General features: G+C 38.5%; 1 protein-coding gene across 1 annotated transcript in view; it reads left to right on the top strand.

The window, feature by feature from the left end:
- Window positions 1-11,910, top strand: part of LOC119737344 (stabilin-2-like) — a 67,776-nt gene extending 55,866 nt beyond the window's left edge. The window contains exons 54-62 of the mRNA XM_038211635.1: window positions 761-911; window positions 2,005-2,216; window positions 3,445-3,564; window positions 4,574-4,696; window positions 5,477-5,590; window positions 6,838-6,999; window positions 8,234-8,395; window positions 9,905-9,974; window positions 11,127-11,910. Coding sequence (XP_038067563.1) covers window positions 761-911; window positions 2,005-2,216; window positions 3,445-3,564; window positions 4,574-4,696; window positions 5,477-5,590; window positions 6,838-6,999; window positions 8,234-8,395; window positions 9,905-9,928 — 1,068 coding nt within the window. The 3' untranslated portion in view covers window positions 9,929-9,974; window positions 11,127-11,910. The remainder of the gene's footprint in view (window positions 1-760; window positions 912-2,004; window positions 2,217-3,444; window positions 3,565-4,573; window positions 4,697-5,476; window positions 5,591-6,837; window positions 7,000-8,233; window positions 8,396-9,904; window positions 9,975-11,126) is intronic.
- The last annotated feature ends 5,468 nt before the right edge of the window (window positions 11,911-17,378 follow it).

Raw genomic sequence — 17,378 nt, 5'->3', positions numbered from 1 at the left:
ATTTTAGATCCCTGATTTTGGAAACATTCCTTTTCTTACTATAGGTGTACCAACTTGTTGAAAGTCTGTCTGTTTGGTTTTGAACTCTTAAGGCTTAATGGTTCCTGGTCCAGAGATTGGACTGATGCTGGAACCGGAGCCGAGATTTCAGAAAAGGCCTCAGGCGGGCATCATTGTCAAGTGAATCATAAAAAAAGCAAACAATATAAATATCACCAATATTTCCCTAATTGTACAAGGTTAGAGAAAAAAAAAAACCCAACTGGCAGAACCAATTTTTAAGTGAAGTTTTACCTGTAGCACTTTCAAAATCCAGGGGCCAATTTCATAGAGCTGCTTAAGCACATAATTTGCTTAAGCACAAAAACGTCTTGCTTAATAAAATCAGTTTAACGGCCAGAATTCCATGCGATTGTTATGCTAAGTATAAACAACAGCTAAATACCAGTCACAAGCAATGTACATCACATGGAGTTTTGGCCGGTAACCTAATTTTACTAAGCAATGTTTTTTTTGTGCTTAAGCAAATTTTCTGCTTAAGCAGCTCTATGAAATTGGGCCCAGGATAGGAAAGCCCAGTCATTAAGCTATCTTGTAGTACAAGAATCAATCAAATCACTCATGTACTTCTGAAGTTATGGAATTTTAAACACAAACACCGTTTTAAAATATCTGTCCACGGATCACATTTGGGTTTCGTTTTTTTTTTCTCACCCTGTTTGCTGCTAAGATTTAAATCATGCTTGTTTGACACCTGCAGAATTCCCGATCCTGCACCTGCAACCCCCCTCTTGTGGGCGATGGTATCACCTTCTGCACAGTGCCTGCGGATAGACCCAGGTCAGCCTGTTCCATTGACAACGGGGGATGTCACGAGAACGCAATGTGCTTCGACAACTCGGACAGTCCTGGTAAGAGCAGCACCAAATCTGTTTTGAATTCTTGTCTTAGTTGCAGAATTCTGGATTTTTTGTTCCATGAAAAAGGCTGGCCTTATCTGCTCCATGCACTAGTAGGAGGGCGCTGTTTTGCATGGCAGTAAGGTTCACCAAAATATTTTTTGGAGGTGTTTATTGTTTTTGTGTTCTTGTCGTGAAAAGAATAAAGATACACTTAAGGTTAGCTCCATGTGTCTGGTATACACTAATTCGGCGACAGCCTTTTTCTGTGGTGGCACCAGGTTTGTGCGAGTTGCGCTGAGGTAGAATGCACACACTCTGGTTTCCTCCGACCGCTAGAGTTACCAAAATGCATGTGCACCTTGTCTTAAAGAATGCATGCAGCATTCCCGTCAGTGCGGTACCCCTGCAGTTACCGCTGCTAATTCTGGTCGCCGGATTTCACTATAGATAGCAGAGCCTTTCTTTTGATTACTGTTAAGCAGTGTCATGAAGTGGCAGTTTTTTGCTTCCAGACTGATTCCTGCCCCTTTCTTTTGATGTTTAAAATATGATGGAGGGACAAGGAACCAGTCTTTCTCACTGCCACTTTGCTGGGTAGAATCCCTTCTTCACCCGTACCCATTTCTACGTGACGTGATTTTCTTTGATGGAAGCAGAAAATGGGTCTGAATAAGCAACAGAACTTTTTTCTGGTCACTTTGCTCTGAAAAGTCAGATCACACTAACCTCAAAACAACGAGTTTCAGTCGTAGATAGTCCCTTCACGTGGTGTATAAACACTTCAAGAAATATTTAATCCAGTCTGGCACGGCCAAAAAACAAAAATGTGCCAAAGTTTTAGTGAATTCGGGTAAGCACATACAGTAAACTCTCGTTAGTACAAAGTCTGTTAATACAAAATTCTGGTTATAACAAACATAAAGCCTTGGTCCCGACTGAGCATTTATGTGCACAATGAATGGGACTGATGTTCCTCTTAATACAAAATTCTGATATAACAAACAATTTGGCTAGGTCCCAACGAGTTTGTTAAAACGAGACTCGACTGTACTGTTAAGCAAACAATATATCTGATACTTTTCTATTTTATCTGTGGCTGCAGTTGGGCCGCCTTCAGACTCTGACCGGCCCGACCCCCACCGGCCCCAGCCATCACCAGCCCGCCCCGTGGGAAGGACCCAGTTGGATAGGGGAGGGTTAACCCCCGCGGTGACCTGTAAATGCAAGCCTGGCTACGTGGGTACGGGCCTGCTGTGCAACGGCAACGCTTTCGAGACCCTGGGTAGCTTGAAAAACCTCTCCATTTACTACCACGTGAGTATTTCTGTGAACGCTACCATTCTGGTGGTATTGTTCAGTATGTCTCATTTGCAGTATTTATTTACTAAAGGTTCATGTCGAACTGACTTGAAGATTGCTGAACCAAATGTTGCCGGGGATTCTGTGCACAAGTACCCCCTGAATATTTTGCACTGTGGAAGTTTAGTGTCGAGGAGGTGCACATGTCGTCACATCAGTACAACAAAGTCATTACTCCATTCTGCAACGAAGTCGTATCTGGCGCGAATACGCTCCGTGTAACAAGGTCGTATCTTATTTGACTTTGTGTGTTCATCCCAGTCATTTTAAGTGAGATACAACCTTTTGACATTCTGAAACTCGCGTTTCACGTACGGCCCATTTTAGGAGATACAACCTTGTTGTATGGACACGACGATGTTAACATTGTGTTTTGCCCTTCATATGCTTATTATTTGCAAGCTCTTGGACAGCACTGTATGGGATCCTTGTGCTCCTCCCACTTTCTTGTGGAGATATCGTAACCACTCTTGCCGGGGTTAACTAGCTAGTTTGAATTTGAAATTGCAGTTGATGATGCAATCAATATCGTTCAAGGTATAATTTTTCTTTTCCTGGACGATTTTGGATAGTGCTTGGTATACAGAGCTGATAAAGTTATGTCAGTGATGGGCAAAACTCCTGAAGGCCCCAGGTTTACCTCCAAAATGACAGAGCACTGATATTGAAGTACCATAAGCAGTTAAGCACCATACTCAGGTGCATATGTCCCAGTGCGATCAGCTAGTGTACATTACAGCAACATGTCCATTAGTTGCACATACCTCCACACCACACTCGTGCACACAGTTGTGCTTTACATAACTCTGGAGGACAAGGCTTTGTCTTTCCCTTTGTCCCTATAATATAACACTCTCCCATAGACTAAGCACATAAACGCATGATGGAGAACGGTTTTCAACAAAACATGAACGTTCAAGGACAACAAAGAATCTGTTTTTCTCCCTCTGTCTGTCTGTCCTCGAGGTGTACGTAGAGTACAAACACTCTCACAAACACTCTCACAACGCGTACAGATTCCCATCACTGGCTTTCAGACTCGGTAAGTTTGCCAAATAAGCGGCCTCAGATGTTAAACTTCGGACTTACTTTGCGAAGGAAGCAAATCTTATGATCTGTGTTCTTAACTTTTTTTTGTTTTTGTAACTCACTTTTTAATTATTTACTTTTTCCCGTTTTCCAGGCTTTGTTGCGTTATGCAAGACAGTATCCAGTAGGACTCAAGCTTGTTGACACATTAAAGAACGAGTCGTCATTGTTGACACTTTTCATTCCCATCAATACAGCCGCATTAGCCAACACGGTAAGTATACTTTGCAGAGCATCTTCATTGTGTTTGCAGTTCTGTGCTTTTGCAGTGAGCAGCCGCCCTGTACCAGAGTTGCATTCACGTCATCACAGGTCCTCACAGGTACACATTTATACTCCTGGGTGGAGAGGGGCAATTGTAGTAAAGTGTCTTGCCCAAGAACACGAGCACCATGTCCCAATGTACAGTTCGAACCCCTGTACCATGGCACACGAGTCGAACACCATAACCATTGGATCACAGCACCCCAAGTCAATAACAAGTCAATGAGAAGTTATCACAAGTCCAAATGAACAGTGACGATGGTATTCCTTTGTTGTTTGTCTCCTGTTACTGGGTGGCGCAGTGCGTCAAGTGCTTGCCTCTCACTGCTGTGGCCCGGGTTCGATTCCCGGCTCAGGTCATGTGTGACTAGAGTTATTCGTTGATTCTCTCCTGTGCCACAAGGTTTTTTTCCTGGGCTCTCCATTTTTCTTCACTCCGCAAAAATCAACTTTTTCAATCTGGCTGTGCTCCGTAAGACATGGGTCGAATGGTGGCTGCCTATTAAGGTGCCTTTACATGCCTTCAGCTTGACCACGTTGTAGCTTTGTCCTTCGCTATTCAGCTTCTGCTGCAAGTAAAGACAATGAACCCCCAAATTGAAATTACTTTCCTTACTTTCATGGACTTGTGATTGACGTGTGTTGTGATTGATGATTCGATTTGTATATGAAAAGGACTACAGCCATATCCTTTTTGACGCAATTGAAAGCAAAATTTGGTCAGTTTTGGCTAAAGTGTCTGCAGCATTATTGAAAATTTTTTCTTTGCTATGCCTTTGAATATAGTTTACTTGAAAGAAGGTCATTTTGTCAACAGTGGTCATGCAGTTTTAATGTTAAACATGTTGTGTCTGGACATTAAACATGTTTTTATTAAGAATGTGAAGACATTTGACGGATTTTTATCATTTAAACAAAGTGTTGTAATCAAATGTTTTGTTTAATTTTTTCTTTGTCAGACTTTCTCCATCGGTAACCACATAGTGACTGGCCAGGCATACCACAGGGACCAGTTGGTATCCGGTATGTCCATGACAGCTTGGTCCAAGGGAAAACTGACAGTGAAAGTGTCCAGTGATAGGGTGAGTCTAGCACGGACCAACGTTGTGAAACTTCTTAGGTTGGTCCAAAACGGGCTTCCTGAGCTATGTCTATTGTCTGCGTCCATTTTCAATGCGCGCAGACCTAGACCTAGCTCTAGACAGCTGATATGGATGCAGCCTTAATCAGGGTTCATAGCCAATCCGGAAATCAGGGAAAACCTTAAAAATGTGTTTCCATATTCCAGACAGGGAAAAATTCAGAGAAGTTGGGGGAAAAATACCCAAACTCAGGGAAAACTCAGGGAATTTGACAGTGACCCAGAAGGGGAAGGTTTTCGCCCGTTTGGCGTATGTGCGTCTTGTGCCATGTATCCAAGTTGTGTTCAGTGACTGACTGGCTATATTGGGTTTTTTTTTAAAGTCTTAATGCGGTGTGAATATTATCAGTATCTTAGGTGCTTTGCTGCAACCACCTCTTGACTTCCCAGCAACCTTGTTAAAGTGAAAATATTTCGGAATTTTGGAAATTTCTCAGGGAAATATCAAGGAAAACACAGTGAATTTTGTTTTCACGCAAAGGATGATACAGGCTTGTGTACATAATATTAAAATGAATTGAACGTGCCTTACGCTTTTGAACCAGTGCGTACAAGCACTGTGTCCCTTCCATGACACTCTCACGACTGATCAAAGCATCATCTCCTGTTCGTGCATGGTGTCCATAGAGGAACTATTATGATTGCCTTAAAATATATTTCACAGAAATCTTAATACAAATTTGTCAATTTTCATGCCAAAGATTAGCTTCATATCTTGCAGAAAGTCACCATGATCAACAATGTTCCAGTCAGGTTGTTTGATATTCCAACCACCAACGGTGTGCTTCATATCATCTCTGAACCCATTAGCGCTGCCTACAATGAATTTGACTCGGTAAGTTCTATATTTTCCATCGTATTCGTCCCAGGTCAGTATTTCTTAAAGTCATGTTTTATTAACGGACAGTGGGGGGGGGGGGGGGGGGGGGGTTATGACAGAAAATAATTTATTCCTGGATTTTTGTTCGTGTCAAATGTAAACAGAGCAACGTCATAGACTGATGTTGTGGAGATATTGAGCACAGAAATGCACCAAACATGAAGTGTATTTTTCTAATTTACAGGAACTAAAATCCATTGTGCCTAAATCTCACGCCCATACATACATGTATCTTTGTAAACATCGGCGATAGGACCCCTATTGTCCTTAATCCTTATTCCTTCATTTGTTTTCAAATTTTTAGCAACAGCTCTCATTGGTTTTGGACAGGAAATTCAATTGTGGACTATCGGTCAATCGTGGACCCTTTGTTTGTGCCCTAACCCTTTAGTGGGGTGCTGTGGTCCAATGGTTACGGTGTTCGACTCGTGTGCCGTGGTGCATGGGTTGGAATCCTGACCATGGGAACATGGTGCTTGTGCTCTTGAGCAAGGCACTTTACCATTATTGCTTCGTCCTTCGGATGGGACGTAAAGCCATAGGTCCCGTGTGTTGTGTAATGCACGTTAAAGAACCCAGTAACACTTATCGCTAAGAGAAGGGGTTTGCCCGGGTGTTTCTGGCAGTGGATGCAATATGCGCCGCAGCACCTTGTATACCCTTATAAGGTGATACATAATGGGTTTCGTATTTCTCATAAACTTTATTTACCTTTCTTTAATAATAGACATATCTCCAGCGCCTTGAGTACCTAATAGTTGGTAGATACGTGCGCTATAGAAGACTCCGATATTATTATTATTATTATTTAGTCCCTAGTCCAAGATTGCCGGTGTTTACATACTCACACAAACACAAAGGCCTACCTCACATACCTAGTGTGAACATTCCTTTGTCTTCGTGTAGTTACAGAGAACAAACAATATTTTATTTACACTGTGAACACTCAGTGAACCCTATTTTAAACATTATTCCCTTGAGTGTTTCTCTTAATTTTTGACAGATAACCCTAACCCCAAAATGCCTCTAAACCTGTTTTCTAGAGAGGGGGGAACCTAGTGTGGATGTGTGCAAGTCCACAGAGCGTTCACTCTTCCTGTATCCTGTGGACCTCTTTTGTTCACAGGTCCACAAAAAGTATGCAAGGTTAGAGCACATATACTTAATGTTATTTTTCTGTCTGCTTTACCAATCTCCCCCAGTTCAACAACTCTGGAGGCGTGTCGATCAGTAAGATCTTCGCCGGCATTCTCATCACGGTCTTTGTCATCATACTCATCGTTGTCATCGGATTCGTAATCGTCATCAAAGTCAGGAGGAAACGGCGGTCTGGTTCCCGCCCTGTCATCTCACGCTACAGTGTGGTAAGTCTGTGTGAGATTTCAGTCTGGTGCCCAAGGGCTAAGATTGTATCTGGATTGAATATAATTTATCTGGTAGAGATGTTTTTTTGCCAAACAAAATGCTGAAGTTTATAAGCGAGTACAGGCCTTTGATTTTGTGTCATTTATTTGAAATTCTTGAGAATTTTAATGACGGCTGATTTTGTTTTGTTTTGCTTGAAAACCAACACTGAATTAGCTGAAAACAGTTTCGTCCCATTGCTTTGGAAATGGGCACCAACTGTCAAAATTCTCTCAAGGGTTGGTAGGTGTTTAATTTCTCTGCAAAGATCTGTAAATTCTTTGCATCAATCTTTGTTGGTTTAGTAACAGTGGGCTTAACAGTGACGCACATTGTGAGTTAATGCATCCATCTTTAATATCCATGCTGCAACATAGGCCACCTAAAACAATATGTGTGAAGGTCCAACCTCTTTTCATCATTTGATAATGTGTCACTTTCGTAACACTTGTATTAAAAAGAAGTTGTAAATGTCGGCCAGCTAACTTATAAAAGCCCATTGTGCCATTAAAGGGAAAATACAACATTTGCAAACATCAAAAAATAAAACTACCAAATCATTTTGAAATACCTTGCTGGACTGTTAGTGAATGACAGAGTAAAGCATCCTGTAAAATCATGGCACCTGGTATACTGTCATTTTCAAGAAAAGTGCTATTTTTATATCAATTTCCAACGCTGATCGGCCGATCAGCGTTGGAAAAAACTGGCTTTTTTTCAAATACTGGCCCCAATTGACCATCGCACTTGTTTGCAATCGATTACACACCTATGAACGGCTACAAGCCAGCTAGACTGGTTCCGTGACCTTACAATTCCCCAATGTATGTAAACTGCTCTGTTTCTTCTTAAATGGAGTCAGGGAACCAGACTACATGAAAATGATTGTTTTCTTGGTTTTTATAGTATTTTCGAACCCAAAACCTCAAAAAAGTCAGTGTAACTATATTTGCTATATATTTCCAACCCCCCAATTCCATCCATTTCTGAAAATTACAGCAAAAGCAAATGATGTATATTCCTTTAACTCCCAATGGGCAAAGATAGTGACAATTCGGGAGATTTCCAACACAGGGCTGGATAGCTCAGTTGGTAGAGCATCGGCACGATATTTCCGGAGATTGCAGGTTCAAACCCTACCCCAGTCTTGTTCCCTGTTCAACCTAATTTTGATTTTAAAAAAATTATAAACAGAATGGTGGCACAGAAGACGGCAGTGTGACGTTCAGTCGCAGCAACATCATACCAGAAGAGGAGGAAGATGATGACTCAGAGACTGCGTTCCGCAATCCTACTTACCACAGCCGTGCTTACAACTCCACAGACATGGACAGCGACACCATTGGCTTTGCCGACGTAAGTAGGACCGGCAAGTTTTTTTGTCTAACGTACTAACCTGATAGGCATCTTTAGGTAAAGATTTTCAAATTGAGTCCTAAATCAGATGTAGAAGACGGTGGTAGTTTTCAGATGCATCAATGAGCAATTTTCCTTTTGGGGACTGGGACGATAACAGCTCTTTCTCTATTCTCAAGTAACTGTGAACAGTAGCGTTCTTGCTTAGTTTGTTAACAAATTTTGCAGTCTTAACATTGTAGAATTTATAGTTTTTATTCCCCAGCAATTTAATGCTGTTAGTTTTGGTACCCTTATAGCAAGGTGCAAAACGGAGCATTGAGGAGCCAGTCACAAGTCAAATTGCAATTCTGTCAAGAGTCAAGTCTCAAGCCAACCATGAGTTAAAGGCATATAGGATCATTTGCATTTATTAAACCCACCAAATTATCATCAAAAAGCTTTCTTGGATTGAAAATCATACTGGTACTAAACACCTGTGAAATTATTCCGTCTGGTTTGCTGTCATTTAGAAGAAATCAAGAAATGTAGGTGATTTCCAACGTTCAGTCAATTGACTGATTTTTGGAATAAAGAGTGCCATTGACCAAATTGTTTTGAGCACTGTGGTCCAACGGTTACAGTGTTTGACTCACATGCTGTGGTACGTGGGTTCGAACCCTAATGGGGAACATGGTGTTCTTGGGCAAGACACTTTACTACAATTGCCTCTCTCTACCCAGGAGTACAAATGGGTACCTGTGAAGGTAGAGACTAGAATGCGCTGATCTCGAGCTGCTGCAAACTCTGGTCTCGTGGCCTGATGAACAGGGGTAATAATTGTGAAGTGCTTTGAGACCTTTGGTATAAAGCACTTTATAAACACCACATTATCATTATTTCCAGATCAAAAGGGTGTGCATGGTTTTTCACTGTTTTCTCAAAAAGTGTAAAATCAACTGAAAGTTTAACAGGTTTAATTTTGAACATTCTTCTTTGTATTTGAGTGGTGTTACTAATATTTGGTGAAACGAATAAAATGCATGAAAAGTAAATGATCCTATTTGCCTCTAACTCACGAGTCAGATCACAGAAACGGGGTGAATGAAAGCAAAGACGCCTTTGTCTCAGCTTATATGAATACTTGTTGCTGGACTTGAGGCTGGACTCTTAGTTTATGACTTTTAAATGAGGAATTAAAAAACAACTTTGACAAGAGGTTGCTGTGTGAGATCTAACTGTTGTTTTGCCCGCCGCCATCTCCTTGATACCAACAGGAGGCAGTCTAGTAGTAAAACAGGTGACACACCATCACGAGGTCAGTGTAAGGTACAAGATGTCTGGCACCACGAATCCCCACACATTCAGTGTGTGTCAAACCCCTCCCCTCCCCTCCCACCCCGTGTGATCACCCGACTGCTGTGCTCCCTCCCTCTAACATATTGACAAGCTATTTTTGCTCTTTTTTTCACTTTATGATAATGGATATCTTCATTCTTTCTACTCTGTTGTATTCCGTCGTTTTCTCAGCTTGACTTCACCAGAGCTTACTAAACGGCAAAAAACAGGCAGCGCCATTAACAAACTTAACGAGTATAAGGTAATTAGCTAAATGTGTGATTTACTTAAGCATGCATATTGCAGGGAATATGTTTATTGCATTTCTGAAGCTTGCATACAAATCCCCAATGAAATTATATTTCATTTTCCAAATGTTCTTGTTTCCTTTATGTTGTCTTGAACTGAAAATGTTTCAGGATATGTTTTCGGGTTTTCTAAAAGTATTTCTGGTAAGACATAAACCAGGGTACAAGTACGGCCAGGAAAGGTCCACTTTGTTTTTAAACCGAACCTCAGAATTTGTTGAAGGAAATATATTATGAAAATCAATTTCAATCTCTAAAAAGCTATTTTTTATTTCTTTAGTAAACATGCATTGGTTTTTTAAATCGCATGGCATGGATGAATAACATTTGATAATTAGGCAGGCATTTTGTTTATTTAACAAGTTTTTTTGATGATAATACTTTAAATTTTGATTGAGTACATTTCCTTTTTGAATCGCACTAACGAAGTCATTTTTATCCCAAATTTACATTCCAAATTTACGTTGCAGTACTTGCCCGTCCTAGAAATCATTGCATTCTTACAGCCGATCATTACTTAACAAATTAACCCAATCAGTTTAAGAATTTTACATCATACATGTACTTACTTTGTGATTACTAATATTACAACTCTGTTTTTTTATGAATTTCACATGGCATTACATTAACAAAATACATTTTCCTAACCAAGTAAATGTGCCACTCTATTTGTTTGCAATAGACCTTTATAATGCTTCCACCATTTCAGTCATGTTCCCTGTATCCAATAACAGTGCTCAATGAAATTTTTTTTGTGTGCTTTGGTAACGCTGATTTGATTGGGGAAAAATCAAGATGGCTGCAACATAAAATGTATTGCTGTTTCAAGACTATTAACACTTATTTCAGACTTATTTCATTTTTAGTTTATTTTCAAATCGTTTCAATTTTACTCATACTTTTAAGAGAAAGACACAAATCATTCATAAAATGTTTGGAAATCATCTTTTTATTTAAATCCTTTATTTATTTTCCAGTTGCAGTTTTTGTTTTCAGTCTAGTCACATCTTGTCATTTGTTTTTTTATTTATCAGAAAATGAAAGCAATATTGTCTTTGCAGCTTGGAAAGAAATGGCATATACTGGTACTCTTCCTTTAATTTCAGACATTGTAAATCCAACAAAGACGTTATTGTGCTAGTCAACTCACCAGATGCATAGAGGGCTACAGATGAAGAGAAAGGCGACTCCAGACTCAACAACACATGCTGAACCAATCTCCAGCGACATCAGACAAATAAAGACTGTGTAGTTACAATAAAGTGAATCAAGCACAGGGCCCAATTTCATAGCGCTGCCTAACAGTCAGCAGAAAAGACTTGCTTATTATGGCAGAAAATCACGCTGCTGCTTAAGCACTATTTCATGGCGTGGACGTGCTAGTGGTTACGCGCGATATAGATTTCTATTGTTACGTATGGGGTTAAGCGTGCTTTTGCTGTGCTTACTGCTTAACGGTCTCTATGTAATAGATGGAGGCTCGGTAAGCACTAAGTCGGCTGTTAAGCAGCTCTATGAAATTGAGCCCAGGGTTTGACGAGTGAAAGAATCATAATACAGTCAGTCACGAGGCAAACACAAGTCAACCGTATTACAATCACCAATCAAGTTACAAGTCTAATCACAAGTGGGGTCTCAAATAAGAGAGGCGAAAATAGGCATTTGTCGTAAGACTTAGGGTGTGCATTTACGAGTAGTACAGAAACCGGGTACCCGATTGAAAAAACAAATAAACACGGGTATCCAGGTACCCGTTGAAGAAACCCAGTCCCAAAATTCAAATCTCGAAAGTTGCTGTTCAGATTGTTCATAAAGGTTCGCCAATAATAATACTACATTGGTGTGTCAATACAGCAAGATGCAAGTGTGTACAGTGAGCTTTGTAGCTTTAAGGTGTAAACTGCAACTTTCATGAGCGTCATAAACATGAAATATATTTTGTTATCCCCATGTAGCCTGCTTGTCAAATTTGAAAATTCCCAACAAATTACATTCAAAAGCTTTCTTTTTCATTGTCTGAGAAGTTACTAAGTAATTTGTAAAGTTGGTTACGGGTACCCGATCCTAGAATCTGGAACCGGTTCCTGACATCAACGGTCGGGTACTCGGTACCCGGATCAAATGCACAGCCCTTGTAAGACTGGATGATTTGTGATTGACTTGACAGCTTGTAATGATTTTGCCTTCTGAATTCATACTTTCTCCCACATCCCACAGCCCATCACTTTCTTTTGTCCCCTTCCCCCTTCCCTCTAACCCTGCTCCTCCCCTCCCCTCCCCTGTTTTTAAATGTACTGGGTCTGGCACCACGGTAAAAATCCAACATTGTTCTTATACATAGTGTTCTATTAAGTGAACTGAACTTAATGTACACATTTCAGGCCTCAGTTCATGCTCTCAAAAATAGCAAGTATCTCTTGTCAAAAAGCCAAACTCAACTTTGTCTTCCCTTAAAACCTCCGACATACTTTTTTTAATGAAAATGTTTGTGGAACATTTTGTTGTACATTGGTCTACAGTTTCAAATATGTGTGCTCGATGGAAGTAAATTTTGGGAACAGGATGTGTGACAGATGGATGTTTTCATGAGAAAAAAACCCAGAAGAATGGCAAAGAGAAATATATAATGTATGAAAAAAAGGTAAATATTGTTTTTTTAATTGAAAATAATGATTTTTTTATACTGTGTCTGTTGCATTTATGCTTTGTAGCGGAAGGCATTGGAATTATCAATTGCCCAAATTTAAGGAGAGCATAAATTTTCATGAGAGCATTTGTATTGTGTGTGTCACGTGTGAATGTAATTTAGTCTGAGCCCGTCATATTAAGCAGAAAAAAAGTTGGCTCACAGAAATATAGTTTAATATATGTATGCAGAAGACATACATGTACATCTCATTACTCTACACTCACTCAAGTGAACTGTTAGTCTTGATGGAAGACACTCTTAGCAGGGTAATTCACGATAGACGGTGCAGCCTTTGTACCGCGCAGCAGAATGCATGTCACATAATTGTCCCGATAGAGGGCGGTGTGTTCCCATCGGCAAAGCTAACTCGGTCTACGAACCACACCCAAAAAACTATCCTGTGCGTGCTGAAACACAACACCACTAAGGATGTCTTGAAACCAAGCCTACAGGGTGGTTTTAAAAAAAACAGACACCCACTTTTGACAGCGATTTTCACCTACTTAATGAACTCATTTTAAATATTTTTTTCACATAGTGGTAAAGTATAGGCCTTTAACCATGTATGGTGAAAAAAGCTTAGTAAAAGTCGCAAAAATAGTGATATTATGCTAATATGAATACAAGTCACCAAAACTCAGTCTTGTCCACGGGTTATTCAATGTAAATTGGAAGTTTTCGTAGTTCATAAAAATTAAAAAAACCTTCCCATCAAAATATTTTTTGCCCTGGTAACTTTGATTGAAGCTGTTCAATTATTCATGTCAGTGTTAAGATCATCTACTCAATGAGCTGTCAGCTTAAGTTCATTGTTGCATAACATTACATAACATAACAATCAAATGTCATGCCCTTTCAAATAAAGCTCCAATTGCTGAGCTCAGTCAAGTGAAGGGAATGTATACCTCCGTGGACAAACAGGTTTCGCACATGAAATGTTCAAATTAGCATAGCTCAACGACAAAATGTGCAAATGCAACCATTTTTTCGTCACATTTGCTTAAAGGCCAGTACTTTAACAGCTTTTAATCGGCAGTTAAAAATAATTTTTTAAAATAGTTGAAAATTGCTGTCAAATGTGGGTGTCCTTTTTTTTTTAACCACTGTTACCATTGAAGTGGGTCTGTTTTTAATAGAAATAGCAAAGAAAACCACTTTCCAAAACTTTTTCCATTAAGATTGTATTTTGAATAACTTGAATCAGCTCACTGATTTCTGTATATAATAAAAAAAGTTCAAATTATGCATAACAATTGTACATTCTTAATTATGCAAACGTTGATTTGAAAACATTTTTTGTAATAGTATGTTATTTGTAAGCAGAAAATGCATGTATTAAATGATAGTTTTAAAAGAAAACAAAAGTTATCGGAACTTGTTTAAAAAAAAAAGGAAAGAAAAAACCACCCATTTTTACTAGCATAAGTGTCACTGTATGTGATAAGTTGAGAACTCAGCCTGATTTCATGAAGAACTCAGGAGCTGTTCAACCGTCGGGGTTACAGGAAAAAATCTATTTTTATGATCAATTTTTTTGTAATTGAAGTATACTACAATTATTGGACTTTCCAGACAAATAACTTGGTTACTTTACAGTGTTGCATTTTCTGCCATTTTATCCCCTTAAGATTTTTATTTTAGAGCAGAATTTAAATGTACATAATTGAAACATTCCCTGCATTCCCTGGTTATAGCTGATATGGATTTTACTACCCAAACTGTTGATCATCAGCCAAGCTAAACTTTAATAGACTTCATTCACTCATGTGTCGTGTACATTCATGCTTTGGTTGGCATACACATGGATGGAGTATGCATTAATATTACTTAAGCTTTGATTGGAAATGAAAATCAGACTTGAATCAAGTCTAGTAATTACCAGCTTCTTTTCATGGTCAACACCAACAGGCTTTTCGGCCCCCAAAATAATCTGCATCATTCCTACAGACGTAGCATACTCAGCACATTGATCACCATCTAAAATAAAACTACAATTAATTTGTTTGGCTCAGTGCGTTTAGTTTATGCTTATTTTAAATTTTTTTTTTTGTTAAATAAGTGCAATATTGAAGTTGTGTTTTGAAATAGTTACAAAATTCTTTGCTGCTTGCTTTGCATGGTCCATCCAGTCTGTATGATTTGTACATTTCTGTAGTCTGATTCGTACCATTTATTTATTCTTTTACCAAAGTTAATTTTTTAATTTTTTTTATTTTTTACGATACGAACCTCTGACATTCAGTAAGAAAAGCCTGAATACTTTTTTTCACGGGACAAGTTATGTTGAAAAAGATAAAACCATGATGCTTTGATTGTTTAAAATTTCGAAGTTATATAGAAATTAAAAATATTATGGACTCAGATTTTTATACTTGCTTTTACAACAAACTATTTTTTTGTTTACTTAGTAGAGCATGCTGTAAAGGCCGTTTTATTTTGCTAAAACATGCAAGTGTATGTTGTACACATAAGGTAGCTCATTATTTTTTTCTTCTTGTTAGTAGTTTTGTATAAAATGGCTCTTCTTCAAAAGTTGAAGGGAAAAGCTTCCTTTGACCTTTTCTTCCATTACAGACATTTTGGGCTATAACTTTTGCACACTTCAAAATAAGTTTGGCAGCATGTTATTTTTCAAGGATGCAGTGTTTGGAGAGTGCTATGGCAGTAGGGTGGTTAAAAAAAGTGTCTTTAGCATTTCCTCACCCTAAAACAATTTGAAAGTACCTTTGTTAAAGTTATAATAATATCTCGGTCCCTAGGCTGCCCCTTATCAACATTGTATCTGGAAGTTCCATTGATGGAAGATTGCTTCAAATAAAATAAAAATATTGAACAAAAAACTACAAGTACTGGCAGTAGACTATACTGTAAATGTTCCATGAGCCCCCCCCCCCAAAAAAAAAAATATTAAAAGTCGTCAAACTAAAACATTCCACTTTGGGTCTTTACAATTAGCCTTGCTTCAAACTATACTATAAAGTACCAATTGTTAATCAAAGAACTTGGGGGGGAAAAAATCCCATTATGTAAATAATTAATGTTGGTCAGTCGGTGGTGGTTAGTCATCTTAATCGCCTCTTGGTTCCGCCTGCAGTATTCTATTTATAAAATCACACAAAACTAGAGGTTGTGGTTGTGAACAACCACAGAGCTGTTCCCAGTTTTGATTCTCTATTGGACCGTAAACAAAATGATTTAATGATTAACAAAAAATGAAAGTAATAAATTGAAATTATTACTTTTAAAGATTCCACTTCCGGTACAGCCTTTTAAATATTCATGACGTCATAGCATAACAATAATTATGCGCACAGTAATAATAATTCAATTTAATTATCTGTCAATATAGCTTTGTATTAATGTGAAATTTCAACCTGATCTGATTAATAATTCATGAAATATGATATAAGGGTCTAAAATAACCACTTCCGGTAAAACCGGAGGTGAAGGTCACATGACCTTGACATTTCAATTTTTATCTATAACACTTCCCTGTCTGTATACCTGCCAGGTTTGAGATCAATCGGTCAAATAGTTCTATAGTTATAGGACTGTAAAGATTGTCTCATTAAATATTCATGACGTCATGACATGACAATAATTAAGTGCACAGTAATAATAATGCAAGAAAATTATCTGTCAATATAGCTTTGTATTAATGTGAAGTTTCAACCTAATCAGAGTAATAATTCATGAAATATGATATAAGGGTCTAAAATTACCACTTCCGGTAAAAACGGAAGTGAAGGTCACATGACCTTGACATATCAATTTTCATCTATAACACATCCCTGTCTGTATACCTACTAAATTTGAGATCAATCGGTCAAATAGTTCCATAGTTATAAGACTGTAAAGAGTGTCTCATTAAATATTCATGACTTCCGGTCTGATGACGTCATACACCTTAAACTTCGCACACGTCTTAAGTGGGTCAAGGTCATCATATACACCAATATTTAGGCCATTCCGACAAACTTCGCCACAGACATCTATTCAAAATACATTTTTGAAAATTTTCAACCTGTCGCTAGAGGGCGCTCGAAGATTGCATGACGTCATCGGTAGATGATTTGAAGAATACTATCAGCCAAGAGACTAACACCGTTTAAAGCAAGTTCATATCTATTACCACTTTCAAATAATAAGCCACTTCCGGTTTTGGCCTTTATCGACCGGAAGCAAGGGTCACGTGATTTCACGCACACTGAATGAAATAAAGACCTCAACCTACTCTACCACTTGCCGGCAACAGAATGCTGCGGACGCGTACGGTTGATTTCTTATGCATTTTTTAATATTAAAAGTGTCACAATTTAATTGCCTATAAATAAACACCGGATGACGTCATCATTACACAATGTTGTTTGAACTAGGGTCTTTGCTTGGACAAAGATTGGTGTAAATGAATTACTGGCAAAGAGTCGAAAATGCCCTCTGAAAATTGACATTTTTTTTTAAATTTCTGTGTACAAAGTCTATGGGAAAAATTAAATATTCAAAATTCTATAATAAATCACGTGATGACGTCAGCATGACGAAAAGTTTCGGCACACATCCTCAGATGATGGTTAATAACTATGCTGAGTTTAAGGTTGATCGGATTTAAAATAATTGCCAAAGTGGCTTGTAGAATAAAAACGTGTACAAAACCTATGGGAAAAAGTGG

This window comes from Patiria miniata, unplaced genomic scaffold, assembly GCF_015706575.1.
Source record: "Patiria miniata isolate m_02_andy unplaced genomic scaffold, ASM1570657v1 HiC_scaffold_3, whole genome shotgun sequence".
Taxonomy (NCBI): Eukaryota; Metazoa; Echinodermata; class Asteroidea; order Valvatida; family Asterinidae; genus Patiria; species Patiria miniata.
Note: the sequence above shows the minus strand (reverse complement) of the source record. Positions and strands in the feature narration are given on the sequence as shown.